General features: G+C 35.3%; 1 protein-coding gene across 2 annotated transcripts in view; it reads left to right on the top strand.

The window, feature by feature from the left end:
* The window catches only part of Rps6ka3 (ribosomal protein S6 kinase A3), a 103,633-nt gene that overhangs the window by 13,878 nt on the left and 71,126 nt on the right, over positions 1-18,629 (top strand). The window contains exons 2-4 of one of the 2 annotated variants that reach the window (XM_059250293.1): positions 6,748-6,841; positions 7,800-7,836; positions 14,361-14,417. In XM_059250293.1, the coding sequence (XP_059106276.1) occupies positions 14,376-14,417 (42 nt within the window). In that variant the 5' untranslated portion in view covers positions 6,748-6,841; positions 7,800-7,836; positions 14,361-14,375. The remainder of the gene's footprint in view (positions 1-6,747; positions 6,842-7,799; positions 7,837-14,360; positions 14,418-18,629) is intronic. The other variant, XM_059250292.1, reaches the window with a different exon arrangement.

Genomic DNA, 18,629 nt, shown 5'->3' with positions numbered 1-18,629 from the left:
ACACAGAGAAACCCTGTCTTGGGAAACAACAAAAACAACCACAACAAAAAGAATCCGTCTCAGTTACCTCTGTCCTTACTAACCTCCTTTCCTTCAAGTTCCTGCTAGCAATTGGTATAATTCAAGAGAATAACTATAACAGTGGATGTTGGTATTGGTAAAAGGGGAGGTTGCTTACAGAGAGAAATAGTATAGGCAAGTTAAAAATAAGATATGCCTTGGATCAATAAAAAGAATGTGCAAATTAGTTTTAAAATGTTCTTTTCCTCTTGGCTCCCTTTAGTGTGTGTACTAGGTGATAATGAAGTAAGTATAATTCTTTCCTTTGGTTTTTATAGTCTAAAAATACCTGATTTGTCTGGACAGACAACCAAAATAGCATAAAACAAGCTAAATTGATCAGGAATACAAACAGATGTAATTGGATATTTAGAGGAAAATTATAGTCTTACAATGTAACAGCTTTCTATAGTAGAGTTTTAATGATGTGAAAACTAGAAAACAAGTGTCATTTTTAATATAAATATCACTTGGAAGAAATTTCTGGTTATGCCAAGATATGGAGGAACCCTATAGCTCCCAGGACTTTTCCTTCCAACTAAAACTCAACAAATAGGACCAATGGAAAAGAAGGCAAATTGCCTGAGGACTTTGGATCCTAAAAGTAACACAAATAATGTGGTCTCTGGGTTTTCTTACTGATTCCCCATATATCACAGACAAGGTGCTAAAGGCACAAAAAGCTCAAAAAAGGCTCGATCCTCTTTAGTCAAACAGTTGGGGAAAGGGCAGTTCAGTAAGACTAAACCTTGGCAGTTCTCATTCTAATCTACCCTAATACTGACAGGAATAGGGACTAGGTGGCAGTGTTCTGCTCTTCCAGCAAAAAAAAAAAAAGTGGACAGTGCTTTGGTTCCCTCTGCTGGGTGACTTGCAGACTGTTCAGAAGGCTGGTTTTTCACCATTCCTACCCTTGTAAAAGGAAGTTGATTTTTCTCAGTGTACTGGCAGCAGTAAGTTGCGCCTCTACCACAAACCCGAAATAGTAAGACTTAAGGTAGTTAAAGGCTGGGATAGTTTACACTAAGCTTCTACCTTTCCCCCAGAATCAACCAGGCAGAAGAAGATAGCTGGAGTCAAGAGTACTCAACTGTTTCTCATCCCTGCTAATGTCAGTGGGCCTTAGCAGACAGCTGAGCCTCCACTGTATCTGGGAGAGGGTGAGACTGATTAGCCATCCACTTCTTCTTGTGTTCCTCTCTTTGGTTAACTCTCCTTGAGGAACTCTTTAAGAAGATAGGCTTTTGGTTCTTACCTTGCTTCCCAAGAGCCCAGAAGAAAGGTGAACTCACAGTCCTAACCATTAGGCATCAAGGTGTTTAGAGGTTGGTAGTTCACTCTCTGGAACCAAGCATATAGCTGAATACATCTGCAAGAGCATTTGAGACATTGTTCCAATATTGCTTGGGTAGTCTTGGTAGTCTCCAGAAGATATATCAAGCTGCCCTCACACTACACCTCAACGTGAGATTATCTGCCAAGAGTATATTAAATAGGATTGGTTAAAATGCTTGGCAGAGCCAGGTGGAGGATCTCTGTGAGTTTGAGGCCAGCCTGGGATACAGAGTGAGTTCCAGGAAAGGCGCAAAGCTACACAGAGAAACCCTGTCTCAAAAAAACCAAAAAAAAAAAAAAAATGCTTGGCATATAGGAAAAAAAGTCAGCTGGGAGGTGGTGGTGGTGGCACATGCCTTTAATCCCAGTGCTCAAGAGGCAGAGGCAGGCAGATCTCTATGAGTTCAAGGCCACACTGGTCTATAGAGTGAGTTCCAGGACAGTCAAGGCTACACAAAGAATCCTGTCTCCAAAAAAAAAGTCAAAAGCAAATACTGGAAAAATCAAATTCTGGGGAAGAGCTCTGGCCTTAAACATCTCAACTGAAATCCAAGCAGAAAAAGATGTTACCTTTTTTTAAAAAAGCAATGTAAATTCATTTTTAAATGAATTTTGAAAAAATATGAATTTGTTTGAAAAATGAATTCTAGATTAATTCAGTTGTGTGTGTGGGTACTTTTGGGGTAAGACTACAAAATAAAGTGATTTTTATGAAAATGTTTTTTAAAAATCTAATGATCATATAGTAAATGTAAAAATAGAGGTCCATAATCACACCAAAATAAACGTCTGGCCTTTGAAGCCAACATGATGGTATTTCTCATTTGAGCCTCTGGAAACCGACTAAATAAATCTGAATTAACTCAACCCAAACAGTACATAGGCTATCTAATTTTGGGTTTTTAGCTCTGAAAACAGGAGAGGATGCTTAGGACAGGGAACTCCTCTAAAGCTCCTCATGTGATATTTGCCCTAAAAAGTAAACACAGGAAAAGAGAAGTTGAAATTTACTGATTATCCCGTAAGGTTGACTAGACTGAATTTATCACAGCTTCTGGTGGATTGAGTAACTCTGGATTGGAAAACTGAGGTAAATCACTTGTCCAAAGACACCTGTAATAAAGGGCAAGCCAGGTTTTGAAACTTGATGTGGCAAAAAAATCACAACTCGTGATCTTTTTTACTACACTGTTTTCCCAGAGTTGTATAATCACAGGAGTCATCCAAGATGCCCTTTTAAAAAAATACTAAGCCATGGAGCTTCTGAAAAATCTGATTTTGTTTCTGTGTGGAGGAAGTCCAAATATTTTGTTTTATTTTGTATTGTGTTTGTGTTACTAGAAACTGAATGCAGGGCCTCACAGATACTAGGCAAGCAGTCTACTTACTATTGTAAGTTAACATAAAACTTAACTAATTCTGGTCATTGTGCAGGGGTTGGAAACCTGCCATCTATTAAAAAGAAGTAGGGCTTGGGAGACAGAAATAGAATTAGGAATCTACATAGGAGTTATTTAAAAAGTTGGCACTACACCAGTTTCTCTGCTAGTAAAATACTGTAAGATTAGATTGTGGAAATTATAAGATTGCATTAGAGTCCTTAATCTGTAAAAAAAAAAAAAAAAAAAACCCATATTTTATTTTTCTTTTAGGTGACAACAGCTGTTCCATCCATTCTTTGGCATTATCCTTCTTTACAATAGGGAGCAAATGCACTACTGATAGATATAGTTAAAACTATTCTGGATACAGATGAAAGAATTACACTTAGAAAGAAAATATAAAATAGCTGTAAGCACAGAATTGGTAACTTCCTCAAGTGTGATACAAAACAAAAAATCGTAAATAATCTAAAGCTTAATTTTTTTTTTTTTTTTTTGGGTTTTCGAGACAGGGTTTCTCTGTGTAGCTTTGCGCCTTTCCTGGAACTCGCTTTGGAGACCAGGCTGGCCTCGAACTCACAGAGATCCGCCTGCCTCTGCCTCCCGAGTGCTGGGATTAAAGGCGTGCGCCACCACCGCCCGGCCTAAAGCTTAATTTTTAAAATCAAAGGATTATAACATTTTCAAGCTGAGGGAGCTCTCAGACTTAGGGGCTTACCCACAGTGGCAGACTCTCAAATCTAAACTGACCAAAATTCCATAGAATTCTGAGGATTATAGCTAAGTACCTTTTCCAAGATCATGCTGGTTTTTAGAAATGGACAGCAAATCATGTTTACTTTTGATTCCTTACTTTATCTAGTTTTATGTTACTTTCCATTTTTTCATGGCCCTATTGAGAATAGACTATAGAAACTCTGAAATGTATTCAGCCAATGAACTGTTAGAAAAATGAACCATGCCCTTATTAGAATAATGTGTTTACAAAGTGATTATTTTGAGAACATGTTGTATAAAAGAACTCTGGTTTTCCCCACTTTTGATATAAAATTTTGTACTATGCAAAAAAATAAGCATGCCTGGATGTCAATTCTAGTAGTGTTATAGCAGTATTTCTGTCTAAGTGCACTTAATGGGTACTTTGCATTTTGATTTTGCTTCACTTATTTTACATACAAAATGTAGCTGTGATCTTGAACAAAGTACTCTCAACCTCCCTTCATCAATACTATACATAACATCTACCTCATGATTTATTAATAATTGCAAATAAATTCTAGAATATGAACATATGGAAGGAGAAATTGAGTTCCCACAGTTGTCCTTTGACCTCCATGCATATACTTGGCATGTGCATGCATGCACACACACACACGCACGCACGCACGCACATGCACACGCACGCACAGACGCACATATACAAAATAAAAAGGAATTTTAGAGGCTAGATACAGCTCAGAGGACCTCAGTTCCCAGCACACATTGTTAGTGTGCTCACAATCTCCTGTAACTCCAGCTTATAAAGAAAATAATTACAAAATAAAAAAATATTAAATATTTTAAAATTTATTTTATGGCTTAGAACACAGTTTTTAATAGGTACTTGAATCCTTAATCTTTTTTAATACTTTATTTTATTCTAAAATATAGTATTTACCTATCCTAGTATAAATTATAACAATTTGTCCTTATTCTGTTTTTATGTTAGTTGATAGTCATGTGTTAAAGTTTTCATATCTCCCTTGTTTCCATTTATTTCATGTTATAGTCCTAATGCATGTGCTTTTGTGTTGTGGTTTGTTTAGTCTGTGGCTAAATGTTCAGTACTTTTATACAATTTGATTATTTTTGTATCTAAAAAAATAGCACATGCTAATTATATAAAACCTGGAAAATAACTATACACAAAAGGAATTATATATCTGTACTCTTGCTATAATGGAGCATTCTTAAAATATTTGTGATTAAAGAACAGGGTTATATTTAGATTTGAGTCTAAATGTGGTCCCTACTTTTATCCTTGGACAGGTTATTGTACTTTTTCACGTGTTCACCAAGTATTTATTGAGCATGTACTATGTGCCAGGCATTTTGCTGAGACTATACCAAAAAATATTGACAAATCCATCTTGGCTTAATTTTTTCATTTGTAAAATTGGTGACAATGTCTCTTGAAATTGGTAGAATCATCAGAGATAATAACACTTAGTATTTGCCTAGTGGTCAAGAGCTCAGTAATTGATAGTAACCATTATTACTATGCATTCAGTACTGGTATCTTTAGTCCAAATGATCTTTGTGATCACCTTAAAGGTTCTTTGTCTTAGATTTTATGTTTAGTATTAATATTACAAACACTTGCTTCCAGTTTTTTTTTTAAAAAAAGTGTACATTAATTATACAATGAAGAGCTTGGAGATGACATAGTTAAGTGTTAAAACATTTGCTTAACATGAATGAAGGCCTGGGTTCAATTCCCAGAACTGCAAAAGTTAGTTGCGTGCTTTCTTCTTCTATATGGTTTTCTATACTTGCCTCTTTTGTCAGTAAGTAATGGATTTTTTTCCTTCTTAAAAAATATAAGCCTACTGAAAGTTTTTAGTGTGAAGCATTTTACACATAGAACAGTGAAAGTAGCATGAACAAGCACCATTTTCTAAGATTAAAGTCTCAAAAGTTACCAATTCATTACCTGCTATTTTATCCCTCCTGCTTCCCCTCCCACACACTACCCTACCCATACTTCCTTGCCCCATCTCCAGTGAATAATTCTGAAGCTAATCCTAAATGAGTCAAGTCCAGTGTAAATAAGGAGGATTGTAAGTACAAAGCTTGCCCAAGCTGTAGAATGGGTTCAAGTCCAGGTGTGGCAACTTAGTGAGACCCTGTCTCCAAACAGAAGAGAACTACAGATACAGCCTAGTGGTAGAATATTTGTCTAGCTTGTGTGAGGTCCTGGGTACTGCCTCTAGCAGTTCAAACAAAAGGCTACAAGGGCATCAAATACTAGTCACTTTGTTTTAATTAGATACTTCTTATACCACCTGCTAAATGGTTGTTTGTCATTTTGTTATTCCCTTGAGAATTTTTTCTTCTGCCATATGGAATGCTTTCTGAGACAATTGTGAAAGATAGAAGAAAGACTTACTGAGCTGAAAAGACCTGGGTTTGAGTCCTTTTTCTGCCGTTCACTAATTTATTTGCCAAACTTTGGTTTCCTCAGCTGTGAAATACAAGTAATTAATATTTACCTCATAGTTTTAGGGTTGAATATGATGTCTGCATAAAGGACTATCAAATCAGATGTATCAGCCACATAGCGCATTCTTTAGTGGTTCAGACTGTAATATCTATTTTTTATTATTGTGTGGTTTTCCAAAATATCCGAAACTTAACAGATACAAACTAAATATAATGGTTGTTAAATATACTTTTAGGAAGGATGGAGAATTAATTTTTTCTTCTCCTCCTACCTCTTTTGAATCAATATTAATTTAGTCCAAGGTTATAAATCTCAACTCTATAAAATAATTTTTCTTTTACATTGTTTATATACTTATAGCAATAATTATTCATTTTTTCTACATTATCCTTTAGTAGGCTTAAATTAGTCAATTATTCCTGGATATTAACTTTGTGTCTATAGACGTTACTTCTTCTCATATTCTTGAGCTCTTTATTCTCCTGATGGTTTTCTAGAGTGTGCCTTTGAACAGTTTATTTTTAAAAGATGCTACCAAGATGGTGACATTTTATAAGACTTTGCAGATGTAAGAATAATTTTCTATGACCTTTGAACTTGAAAAACTAGGGTGAGGTATGAAATCCTTAGATCTTAACTGTTTCCTTTTAACTCTCTGTAGGTCATTACTTCATCGTCTTCTGGCATTTTGTTGTGAGGAAAAATCTGAGGTCAATTTGATTTTAGTGCCTTTGAAATAACCTATTTTTTCTGCTTGTATGCTTATAGGATTATATCTTTATCCTTGAAATTTAAAAACATTTACCAGGACATGTCTTGGTGTTGATGATCTCTGTTGAACCTTCTCAGTCTGCAGTCTCAGGTATTTTTTTCAGAACTGGAAAGTTTTCTTATACTTTTGATTGATTAATCTGCTCTGTTTTTTCTTAGGAACATTTGTTATTCATAGATTATTTCTGTCTGTCTTCCATAGTTTTTAAATCCTTTCTTTCTTTCTTTTTTTTTCATTTACTCAAGTTTGTCCTTTGTGGCATGGATTCTGTTTTCTGCAGTGTGTGTTCTGATATTTGCTATTCACAATACAGACTTAATTTTCGCTACTGTGTTTTCATTTCTTTATTCCCAACATAACTTGTTTCATAAACAGAATTTCCCTTAAGGGTACACTTCAAAAAACATGAGGTGGATCTAGGCCTAAACCTTATTTTCTGAGGCCACAACTACAGGACCAAGGGAAAAAAAAACTAAATAAAAACTTAAGAAAGGACCCTCATAAACTTAAAAGTAGAGATACAAGCCAGAGGTCATACCTACCTAGTCTAGAAAATAGAGCAGTCCTGGGTACCAGCAAATTTTTGGTAGCAAGAAAGCCAATAAAGCAGGCATAACAGCACTGTAACAAGAAGATAAACCAATTTTTCTAATTACATTTATTGCCTTTTCTCTTTAAAAATACATAATAAATGCATATAATTTTGAAAAGACAGTACCACGAAGAAAATCCTATGGCCCAGGTAACCGCTGATAAGATTTTTTGTTTGCTAGTTACATGCTCACATGTTGGGAGGGAGGGTACAGAATTGGGATCATACTTACAGCTTTATATCCTCTTAAATGTAATATATTGCAGGCATATTTTGCATCATTAATTTTTCATTAGGCCCTGATTTTAACCATTGCATAGTGTTCCTACATATGAATAGATGTATTGTGATTTATTTAATCAGTCCCCTGTTGGTCATTTAGATTGTTTTCTATTTTAAAGTATAATGAATATCACTGTACATAAGTCTTTATGCACATCTCTGATATTTCCTTAGGATAAATGAGGAGCTGATTCTTAATCCTGTCACATTGGTAAGGATTATATACATTCCTTATTAAGACTATAAAATGCTTGTTTCTTATTGTTTCAATGTGATTGCATAGAAGCTTCTTTGGATTCTGAACAATACAATGGTATCTTGACCAAAGTTGGAAAGAGGTTTCTGCTGCCTCATGTACAGCACCTTTATGATGAAACTTCTGCTACATACACTTTCAACAGGAAAACCACTGCTAGGATCAGGGAGTTTGGAAGGCAGATATACTTGTGGAAATGTGAGGGTGTTTTGTTTTGGGGCTGTTGTTTTCTTAAGTGTGGTCCTTGCTCCTTCCTGCACCTTGGGTCTCTGTATTAATATGCTGTGGCTTCAGACCCTTTTCTTCTTCCTTTCCTATCTAGATTGTTATTCTCTATGAGTAATCCTTTTCTCCCAGTGTTCTTGGGTACATTTCACTTCTAGGTAAGAAAGTATAAGTAGTTGGTATGTCCCACAAAGGTAAAGGTCAAATTTATCCATCACAGATCACTTCTTAGTCCTCATACACTTCTTCCAGGTGATCTCCTGTTAGAAAGTCAAAGAATTTTTTTAAAACTTACCTTATATTTTTTCCAAAGAACAGGCAACACCCCTGGGACTATATGGTATAACAGGTATTGCAACACAGTAATCGCCATAGTAGGGTTGCTGAGAGTGAAACATTCTTAAGAAAGTAGTCTTGCCGGGCGGTGGTGGCGCACGCCTTTAATCCCAGCACTCAGGAGGCAGAGCCAGGCGGATCTCTGTGAGTTTGAGGCCAGCCAGGGCTACCAAGTGAGTTCCAGGAAAAGGCGCAAAGCTACACAGAGAAACCCTGTCTCGAAAAACCAAAAAAAAAAAAAAAAAAGAAAAGAAAAAAAGAAAAGAAAGTAGTCTTATTTGTAACATATCAGCATTTCCCTTAAAATATTTTGGAATACTTTAGAGGTATTGAAACTTCAGTTTAGAATTACTGATTGAATTGCCCATCACACCTCAAAGACAGTCTTTACTGATCCCTGTATATAACATTGAAAGTTGTTTTGAAAACAACTCCTCCTGAAACAGTCTCCTTTATCTGATTTGTTCTGATCAGACCCGTATTGTAGGTTAATCAAATTTGTGACTTTTTATACATTTCAAAGTAACAAAGTAAAGCATGATTAGCATTTCCTAACCTTTTCCAATATTTCACATCATATTTGCATATGTACAATCTGCCAAGCTCTATGGGTTTTTTGTTTGTTTGTTTGTTTGTTTTTTGTTTTGTTTTTGGCTGGCAGGCATTTTGGTAGGATAAGAGAGGAAAAATACATTTGCCTCACTTTAAAACTATTTTTCATACTTATTCTTCAGCCACATTGTACAGAAAAATAGCACACATATGAATGATTTCTCCTATCCTGCTTGGCAGGAAATTGACTGCTGTGAGTGGTGAGAAAGACATCTCTCCTATTCTTTACGGCATAACATCTTTAGAAATTATCTGCAGAAATGCAAACATTTCCTTATCATTTGAGGCAAAAGAGAAAACGGATAGCATTGACTGTCCTGTGATGGACCCTTCTAATTCAATATCCTGCAAGATTGGCATTATATTATATTATACATATTATGTATATTATATTATACATCTTACGAGTGGATAAACTGCAGCTTAATTTTTAATTAGCTTACCCAAAGTTCAGGTAACTGTACCAGTATGGGACATGGCCAGGATTTAAAAGTGATACTGACCAACTTCAGTGCACACGTTTGTATTTGTCTTAAAATTAGGAGAAATCCGTTTTCTTGTTTAGTAGACCCTATCCCTCTAGCTTTAGAAACTATATTAAGTACTGCATTGAGTCAGACTGGTCATCTGTTTATCCTAGTCTCTAGTGATAGCCAAAGGTCAGTTTTCAAAGGGGAAATAAACTTTTTAACTGCAAACATAACATTACATTCATTTCTAATCATGCTTCGATCCTTATTTTGATGAATGATACCAAAGGTTCATTGAAACAGATTTTTTTTTTTAGTAGAGAAAAAGGTTTGTGAAGTTCGTATATAGGATAACATTGGCTTTCCTATTTCCCTACTTTAATAACGAAGTTCGAAGTTGAATCTTCCCTAAATTTAGCAAGAAGTGGATTATTTGCCTACACTAAAGAATGGGATACCTTTGGGATCATGTTTCACTTCAGTTGTTTCTTAGAATGTTTATTTTCAATGGTTATTAGCTAAATGTTTCAGAAAAGATAATTTATTGTCAAAATCTGTGAGTGATATAAAGCTGAAAATAGTGAAGTAGTTTACAGGTTTTTTATTCCAACAAATAGAAACTGTAGCAATAAGATTATAGGTGGGAAAGTTGAATCAAAATTTTTTAAGTAAGGCTTTTTCTGTGGGAATAAGTAACGGGTTCAAGATGAAAGATGCATTATCTTGGGTATGCCCCAACATATTGCTGGTGCAATAAGTTGTACTGTAAGTAAAAAGGTGGAAATGGGCTGTAGATGATTCTTCACATAAAGGTAGCTTGGAAGCTTGATGACCTTAGTTCAGTCCCTAGGACCCACATAGTAGAAGGTGTGAATCCATTTCCTCAGGTTGCCTCTGACCATACACACACTATGGCACATATAACCACCACCACCAAAAGCAAGCTAAATAAGTGTTGGGACTAGAGAACTAGATCAGTTAAGAGGACTTTTTCTTGCAGAGGACCCAAGTTCAGTTCGCAGTACCCATGTTAGGTAGCTCACAACTGTCTATAATTCCAGGGGATGCAACACCTCTGGCCTCCATTGGCACCTGCATGTACCTACACATACCCACACACAGAGATATAGATACATATAACTAATAAAATAACTATTTAAAAAAGTCAGGGACTGAATCAACAGAAAACTTAGTATGTTGAGGCATATCCAAAATTTTGCAAATGTGAACAGCATCAATGAAAGTTTATTATCTAGGAAAGGGAGGTATGTCACCCACGTTTCTGCATTTTTAAAACCAGAGTTGGAATGTTGATTGCATGTGTTTTAATATACTACTCTTTAAAATGAATCAAGAATATGCTCAGCAAATAGGATCATAAGTCTCATCTGTCTTAAATATTTGGAGAAACTTGAGTTATCTATAAAAGATAAGACATGGGCACATTATAAGCATGGATGTAGATTTACTTCCTATGGCTTTGCAGGTAATCTAAAGGCAAATTAGTCTTCATTTATTAGTATCTTCTTAAAGTGGAATTTGTGAATGAGGAAAATTACTGTACAATGAGTAATTGTGTTTAGCAGACAGTATTTTTTCAGAAGCAGTCTAGTAGTGGGCTACCTGATAAGCCTACATCCCACCCACCCTACTCCACCCACCCCCACCCCCACCCCCAGCCCCATGCCTGTAGACCAGGCTGGCCTCGAGCTCACAGAGATCCACCTACCTGGCTCTGCCTCGCAAGTGCTGGGATTAAAGGCGTGTGCCACGGCCGCCTGGCAAGCCTACATTCTTATCCTGATAGCATTTGAACATAGGTAAAAACAGGGTGGAAAGAATTTAAATAGATTATATGCAATATGCAGTTGAAACAGAAGACTTTTGAGATGTCTTACTGATTATCAACAGGATTTTATGTTGTCTCATTTTATCCTTATGAAGCTATTTCATCTTAATAGTACTTTATATTGGTACAGTTAACAAAGTGCTTTCTTACGAATCCTTTCAATTTTGAGCTGAATAATAATCTTTTGAGTAGACAGGGCAAATAATCCCTATTTGAACAGAGAAAATGATAGGTTCAGAGAAAGTCCAATTTCCCCAAATCATAAGGCTTCTGAGTGCCAGGTCTCTATGTCAGTACCGCTGGTCTATCAATGCCAAGTTCAGTGCTGTTCCTGTTGTACCAGCTGGCTTTAAAAGTGAAAAGGTGTGATGGCTGTTTTGCATGCATTGAAACTTACAAGGAACTGGCAGTTCTGAAATTCTGTTCCCAAGGAAAATATAAATGTACCTCCAGTTAGACTAAGAGTTCTAAAATCCAAATAATAGAGAAAGGTAAATATAATTAGATGGTAGCATTCACTAAGAGAGTAGTTACAGGAAAGATAGCAGGTTGGCCAGCCATAGATGAGATGACTGCATCTGGACATAATAAAAAATAACTAATCTGATTATTTACTAAATGCCAAATACTCAGATTAGGTTTTCATGTATTTATCTTTCATCTTCGCAATCCTCTGAATAATACTCTCTAAATTGTTACTTTCTGTGTACAGAAACTAAATCTTATGTGGTTTAAATAACTTGCCCAAGGCTTCATCATTGCTAGTGTGAGAACGAGATTTCGAATCTACACGCTTGCCTCCAACTCAGTATTTTTAAGAACTAATTTAAAGTTTTCTTGGGGTCCCTAGATTGGATTAAAAAAATCAGAAGTCTGTCAAATAAAAGGTTACACCTTTTAGAAGAAAGGCATGTCTTGAAAATAGTTTGGATGCCATTACCACAGAAATTGGGGGTATTGTAGCCTCTGAAAGTGTGTCAGGAAATTAAGATTTTATTTTACATATGCTCCCCACCCCCACTTTCCTGCATCTTGGCACCAATTTTGTCCTTTGTGTTATTGTATAGACAGCCTCTAACCTAGGCGTGTAGGTGCCCTTTGTTTAAGTCAGTAGACATTTTAGGATGAAAGACATGTTTGCATTTATCTCCAGGTCAGCACCTAGAACATAGCATGAATAAATGAACAAATGAAGAATGAATGAACGAATGATAAATAGAGCTGGGGAGAGCAGAGAGACAGGGATTTAAATTCAGAGAATCTGCCTTATATGGTATTGTGGGCTGCCTTTTATTACTTCCCCATTTATAATGCTCTAAAAATGGTTAATTTAGATCCTGGTACATTTGTTGAATCAGCAAGGAGCTTTAGAGGGCTTTTGTCCACTGAGGGAATAACAGATGAATTATTATGAATAATAATATTTCTAAGTTCCATTGTTTTAAGTTTTGTTTTTGTTTCTTTGAGATGTGGGCTTGCTATATCTCAGGCTGGCCTCAAATTTACAGACCTGCCTCAAGATCCCAAGTTCTGGGACTATAGACATGGGTCACCACTCCTTACTGTTTTATTTTTCAATTACACAAATAAAACATGTTATAGATTGTAGATACTATAGATACATTACAAAATTCAAATAAGCAAAATAAAAGTTTAAGTCATCTGAAATTCTGCCATTTGGAGATAGCCACTGTTAACATTTTGATGTATATCCTTCAGAGTGTTTTCCCATACAAATATATACATTAAGACATGTATATATTTGTTTAAAATGGGTTTGTTATAATCCATATCGTTTTGTAAACTGCTTTTTCACTTATTATATGTGACTGTCTTTCCATGTCAATAAATTTACATCTTTATCATTTTAATGACCACGTAGTATTCCGTTATATGGATGTATCATACTATATTTAACTAGTTTTCTATTGTTAGGAATTTAGGTTTCCAATTTGGAGTTCTTTTTGGAAAAAATAATTATGGTGAGCATCTTGTATATACATCTTTGTACACTTGTCTATTTTAAAAGAACTAGAATGGATGGGAAACTAAAATTTTATGTGTGGTATTTGTTTGTTTTTAATAGACTCAAATTGTCTTCCTGAAAAAGTGCTGATTTACACTTTCTCTACCAGTAAACCCAGAATTTTCCCCATGCCCATTGAGTGTTAGTTTCAGGTTTTTGTAAGCTATTACTGATTTGGAAGGCAAAAGGTACCTTTGGGTTAAATGCATTTTTATGACTGGCACTAAGGCTGAATTCTTTTTTCCCTTATTGCTCATTTCTGTTGAGGTTCATCGTTTTTTCTTACAGGTTTGTAAAACAAAGATCTTTATGTATCAAGGATACCAACTTTTTGTCATGTTGCTTTAGTTTTTTGTAATCAGTTTGTCATTTGTAATCCTTTGTGTCTGGTAGAATAACTTTTATGGATGGAAATGTCACTTTTCTCTTTATGATTTATATTCTTGTAACTATTACTCACCCATATATTCTAATACTTAGTTTTATTTTTGGCATTTAAATGTTTAGTCCATCTGGAACTTACTTTGATGTGGAGATTGAGCTTAGTTTTCTCCACAATAATTAATCAGTTTCCCTGATTAATTATTAATGGCATTGGAGTTTAGAATATGTTTTGCTGTACAAAGTATTATAAATGATGTTAGGTGAGGCTTGACTAAGACCATTTATAATGCATTTACTTATGAAGCATAAGAGCTCACCTGGAAAGGTAGTCATTGTTTATTAGTTCCATGGAAAAATGCTCAGATAGTTTAAAATAATTAAATTACCTATGAACTTGTTGCAAAAGTTGTCCTGCATTCTTAGATGGTGGTTCTATTTCACTAAAGCTCTTTAGGGATGAAAATATTCTAGATGATGGGTTGATAGTTTTGTTGGTTTATTTTCTTTTTGTCTGTCTTCATACAATTTTGATGTGAAATCTTTTTTGATAACATTCAACTTGCTGTGCTTTTCACAGAATGGACAGCAAATTATGGATGAACCTATGGGAGAGGAGGAGATTAATCCACAAACTGTAAGTAAAATATGTATCACAAAGGACAGAGACAAACCAGATGTTGTAAAATTATTCTTAATTTTAAACTAAGCAAAGCAATCATTTTATAAGACACTCGTTGATGCTTTCACATTAGTTTTACTAAAATATGTTGATATGTTTATTTTTTTATCAATAAAACTCTGGGAGTCAGATATTGAGGTAAGAAACTGAATTATCAGAGAAGGGGCGGAAAAGCGACCAGTGACTTTCTATCTCTTTTATTCCTCCATCCAAAAAGGCCAAGACTCTCTCAGCTCCACCCTACTACTTACTGTGTCTATCTGTCCTCAGTTCTCCAAAACCTCTAGAGTTAATTTTGGTCATCTAGTAGCTAGCTCCGCCTTCTGATTCAAAACAAACTTTATTATCGTCTCGGGAGTGTCAGAATGCAATCAAAATATCACACAACAATATGCCAATGACCTTTCTAACTACTGTTTAAGATTTGTCAGGCGGTGGTGCACGCCTTTAATCCCAGCACTCAGGAGGCAGAGGCAGGTGGATCTCTGTGAGTTCCAAGGCCAGCCTGGTCTACAGAGTGAGATCCAGGACAGGCACCAAAACTACACAGAGAAACCCTGTCTTGGAAAAAGAAAAAAAAGATTTGTTTTAAAAGAATGACAAAACTGGGTCTGGTGGCACAGGCCTGTAATAAGCTCTCAGGAAATTGAGGCAAAAGAATCACATGTCTGATACCAGCTAGGTTAGTAATAAGACTGTGTGTGTGTGTGTGTGTGTGTGTGTGTGTGTGTGTGTGTTCATTTATATGGACATACATATTAAGGTCTTACTTTAAAGAAATACTTAACATAGAAAGTGGATTATTTACCATTTCCTCCTGTTTTAATTGTTATTCAATATTGAATCCCCAGCACCTATAACAAGGCACACATGAAGTACTCATTAAGTATGTATAAATAAATTAGTATGTTGTTCCCATCTCCCTGGGACAGCTGTCCATTGCCAGTAGCTGAGCTATAATTTTGTTATTCTATACATATGACAGTTATTTTGCAACTTGCTCTCTTCACATGTCTTAAACATCTTTTCATAACATACACAGATGTTACCTCTTTTTTAAATGGTTACATCTTTTTACAATGGTTACATGCTATTCTAGTCTGTGTGTATCTTTTATTTAATGTAATTTTTCCACTATTTATTTTTATAAACTTATATTTCAGTAGACTACAGAAAAGGTTACATTGAGCCACAAGGTATGAATATTTAAATTTCAATAGACATTACCAAATAACCTTCCAAAACTGTTGATAAAGTTTCAGCATATGAGAGTACCTGTTTGACCATTTCCTATCCCACAGTGGAGTGTTATCAGAAAACAGTCTTTATGAGCCACTTTAAATATTTAATACTTTCTCATTTTAGTTTGCATCTCATTTGATTATTAGATTAAGTATCTGCATATTGTTAGTCTTCACTTTTTTATGTTTAGCATGAACTTCTTTTGGATAATTTATTTCCTTTTTGATTTGTATGTCTCTGAATATATTCTGGACATTAATCCTATGTCTATTATCAATCTTCGAAATATTTTATACAGTTTTTTAAACATTTGATTTTTATGCCTTGCATTAGATGTACACATATGTTTTTATTTTTAAATTAGCACACCTGGCTTCTGGATCTCATGTTCTGGCTAGAATACCTATCCCTGTTGTTAAAACAAACTCTTATACTCTTATATTTTGACCTAGTAATCTTTGGATTTTTGTTGTATTGCTGGTTTGTTTTATATTTTTCTGTTATTGCATTTAAATCTATCATCTGCTTGGTATTTTAATTTGCAGTATGATGTTTATGTTTTACTTTACTTACCAAATAAATAGCCTGTTGTCCTAATCCCTATTTATTCATTAAATAAAATCCGCTCTTTATGCATTCATTTAAGATATCTCTTTTATCTTATTTAATTTGTCTTTTACATACTATATAAGTTTCTGAGGGTTGGCATAGCAAATTAGCACAAACTGCGAGGCTTAAAATAATTGAAATTTATTCTCTCAGTTTGAGAAGTCGAAAGTTTGATGTCAACGTTTCCCTGGAAGCTCCAAAGTAGGATCCTTCCTTGCCTATTCCAGCTTCTGGTGTGCCAGTAGCCTAAACATTGTTATGTAGACATACATTTCAATATCAATTTCAGCCATTACATGTAGCATGAATCTTAAAAGTTCTTATTATAGCATGAATCTTAAAAGTTCTTATTAATAAAAACAAACCTGGAGCTAAAGTATTAGGGTGAATGCTCGAAGATCAGAGAGGCAGAACAGGCCACAGCTAACCTCACCTTGCCAACTTCTCAGTTGATCCTGTTTCCTCAATCTGGAAGCCTCTGAGTCCTCATCCAAATGAATCTCAGCTAAACTGCTATTCAAAAGCCTGAAAGCTTAACTAGCCTCTAGTTCCTCATCCTCACGCCTTAAATACCTTTCTGCTTTCTGTTATCAATTCCTGGGATTAAAGGCTCACTTCCTGGGATTAAAGGTGTGAAGGTGTGAATCACCATGCCTGGCTGTTTCCAGTGTGGCTTTAAACTCACAGAGATCCAGATGGATCTCTGCCTCCCAAGTGATTGGATTAAAGGCGTGTGTGCCACCATTTTCTGGCCTCTATATCTAGTGCCTGTTCTCTTCTCTGACCCCAGATAAGTTTATTAGGATGCACAATATTTTGGGGAACATAATATCAACAAAATTACATGATGTTATTGCTGTCTGTGTCTCTGTCCAAAATTCCTTCCTCATAAGAATGCTGGCCATAGGATTTGGGGCTGTCTTATACAGTATAACCTAATTTATATTGCTTTTACAAAGATACTACTTTAAAATATGGCCATATTCATAGGTAACAAAGCTTGAACTTGAACATGTCTATTTGAAGGATACAATTTAACTACAAGTATTTTGGTCTACATACTTTTCCAACTGTTATGTTTTTTACCATATTTTTAAGTATGTGCAAGTCAAGACCTTTTCTTTTTAAAAATTAAAGGATCTCTGTGAGTTCGAGGCCAGCCTGGACTACCAAGTGAGTTCCAGTAAAGGCGCAAAGCTACACAGAGAAACCCTGTCTCGAAAAACCAAAAAAAAAAAAAAAATTAAAGTCTTATGCATTTAATTTTCCAGTAATATTACATTTAGTTTGTCAGTTACTCCTAAAGAATGTATTGGGACTTTTTAATTAGAATTGTGTCAAGTTTATAGTCTAACATGATAAAAATTATTTTAAAAAATTTAGTCTTCAGATCTCAGCATATTCACTTATTTCAATATTCTTGTGTATCTTTTCTCAAATTTTATGGCTTCTTTTTGTTTGTTTGGTTTTTCAAGAAAGGGTTTTTTATGTAGTCTTGGATGTCCTGGAACTAGCTCTGTAAACCAGGTTGGCCTCAAACTCACAGAGATCCACCTGCCCCACCTCCTGAGTGCTGGGATTAAAGGTGTGTGCCACCACTACCCGACAATTTTATGGCTTTTTGCATACAGTTTTTATATACTTATTACTAAGTGTATAAGTAAAATAATTTAAGTGGTTTTTGTTTTGTTTTTTATTTGTTTGTTTTGGTGGGGTTTTTTGTTTGTTTGGTTGGTTGGTTTTGGTTTTTCAAGGCAGAGTTTCTCTTTGTAGCCCTGGCTGTCCTAGAACTCCTTGTAGACCATGCTAGCCTTGAATTCACAGAGATCTGCCTACCTCTGCTTCCCAAGTGCTGGGATTAAAGGCATGTGCCGCCACCACCCAACAATTTATGGGTATTTATAATTCTTTTTATTGTTTCGTTTTTCCCCCTCTGAAGCTAGTTGGGAACTTACTATGTAGCCTAGAATGGTCTCAAACTGGTAATTCTCTTGCCTCAGCTTCAAGTACTAATATTAGAAGGCTACCATACCTCGTTTCAATTTTTGTTATTGTAAATGGGATTTTTTTTGTTATGTCTTCCATCGAGTTACTGCTAATATGTGTATATGTGCTTCTCTTCTTTGATAGAGGAGTGGCTTTGAGACAGGATTAAATGTAGCCCAGGCTGGCCTCAATCTCTCTGGGTAGCTAAAAATGTCCTTGAATTACTGATCCTCTTGCCTTCACCTCCCAAGTTGTGGAATTATAGACATGCACCATCATGCCTGCCTAGTTATATGTTTCTATTGGCTTTTTTTTAACATGTTGCAAAAG

Source organism: Peromyscus eremicus, chromosome X (assembly GCF_949786415.1).
Source record: "Peromyscus eremicus chromosome X, PerEre_H2_v1, whole genome shotgun sequence".
Taxonomy (NCBI): Eukaryota; Metazoa; Chordata; class Mammalia; order Rodentia; family Cricetidae; genus Peromyscus; species Peromyscus eremicus.
The sequence above is the reverse complement of the archived record's forward strand: the minus strand, read 5'-3'. Positions and strand labels throughout refer to the sequence as shown.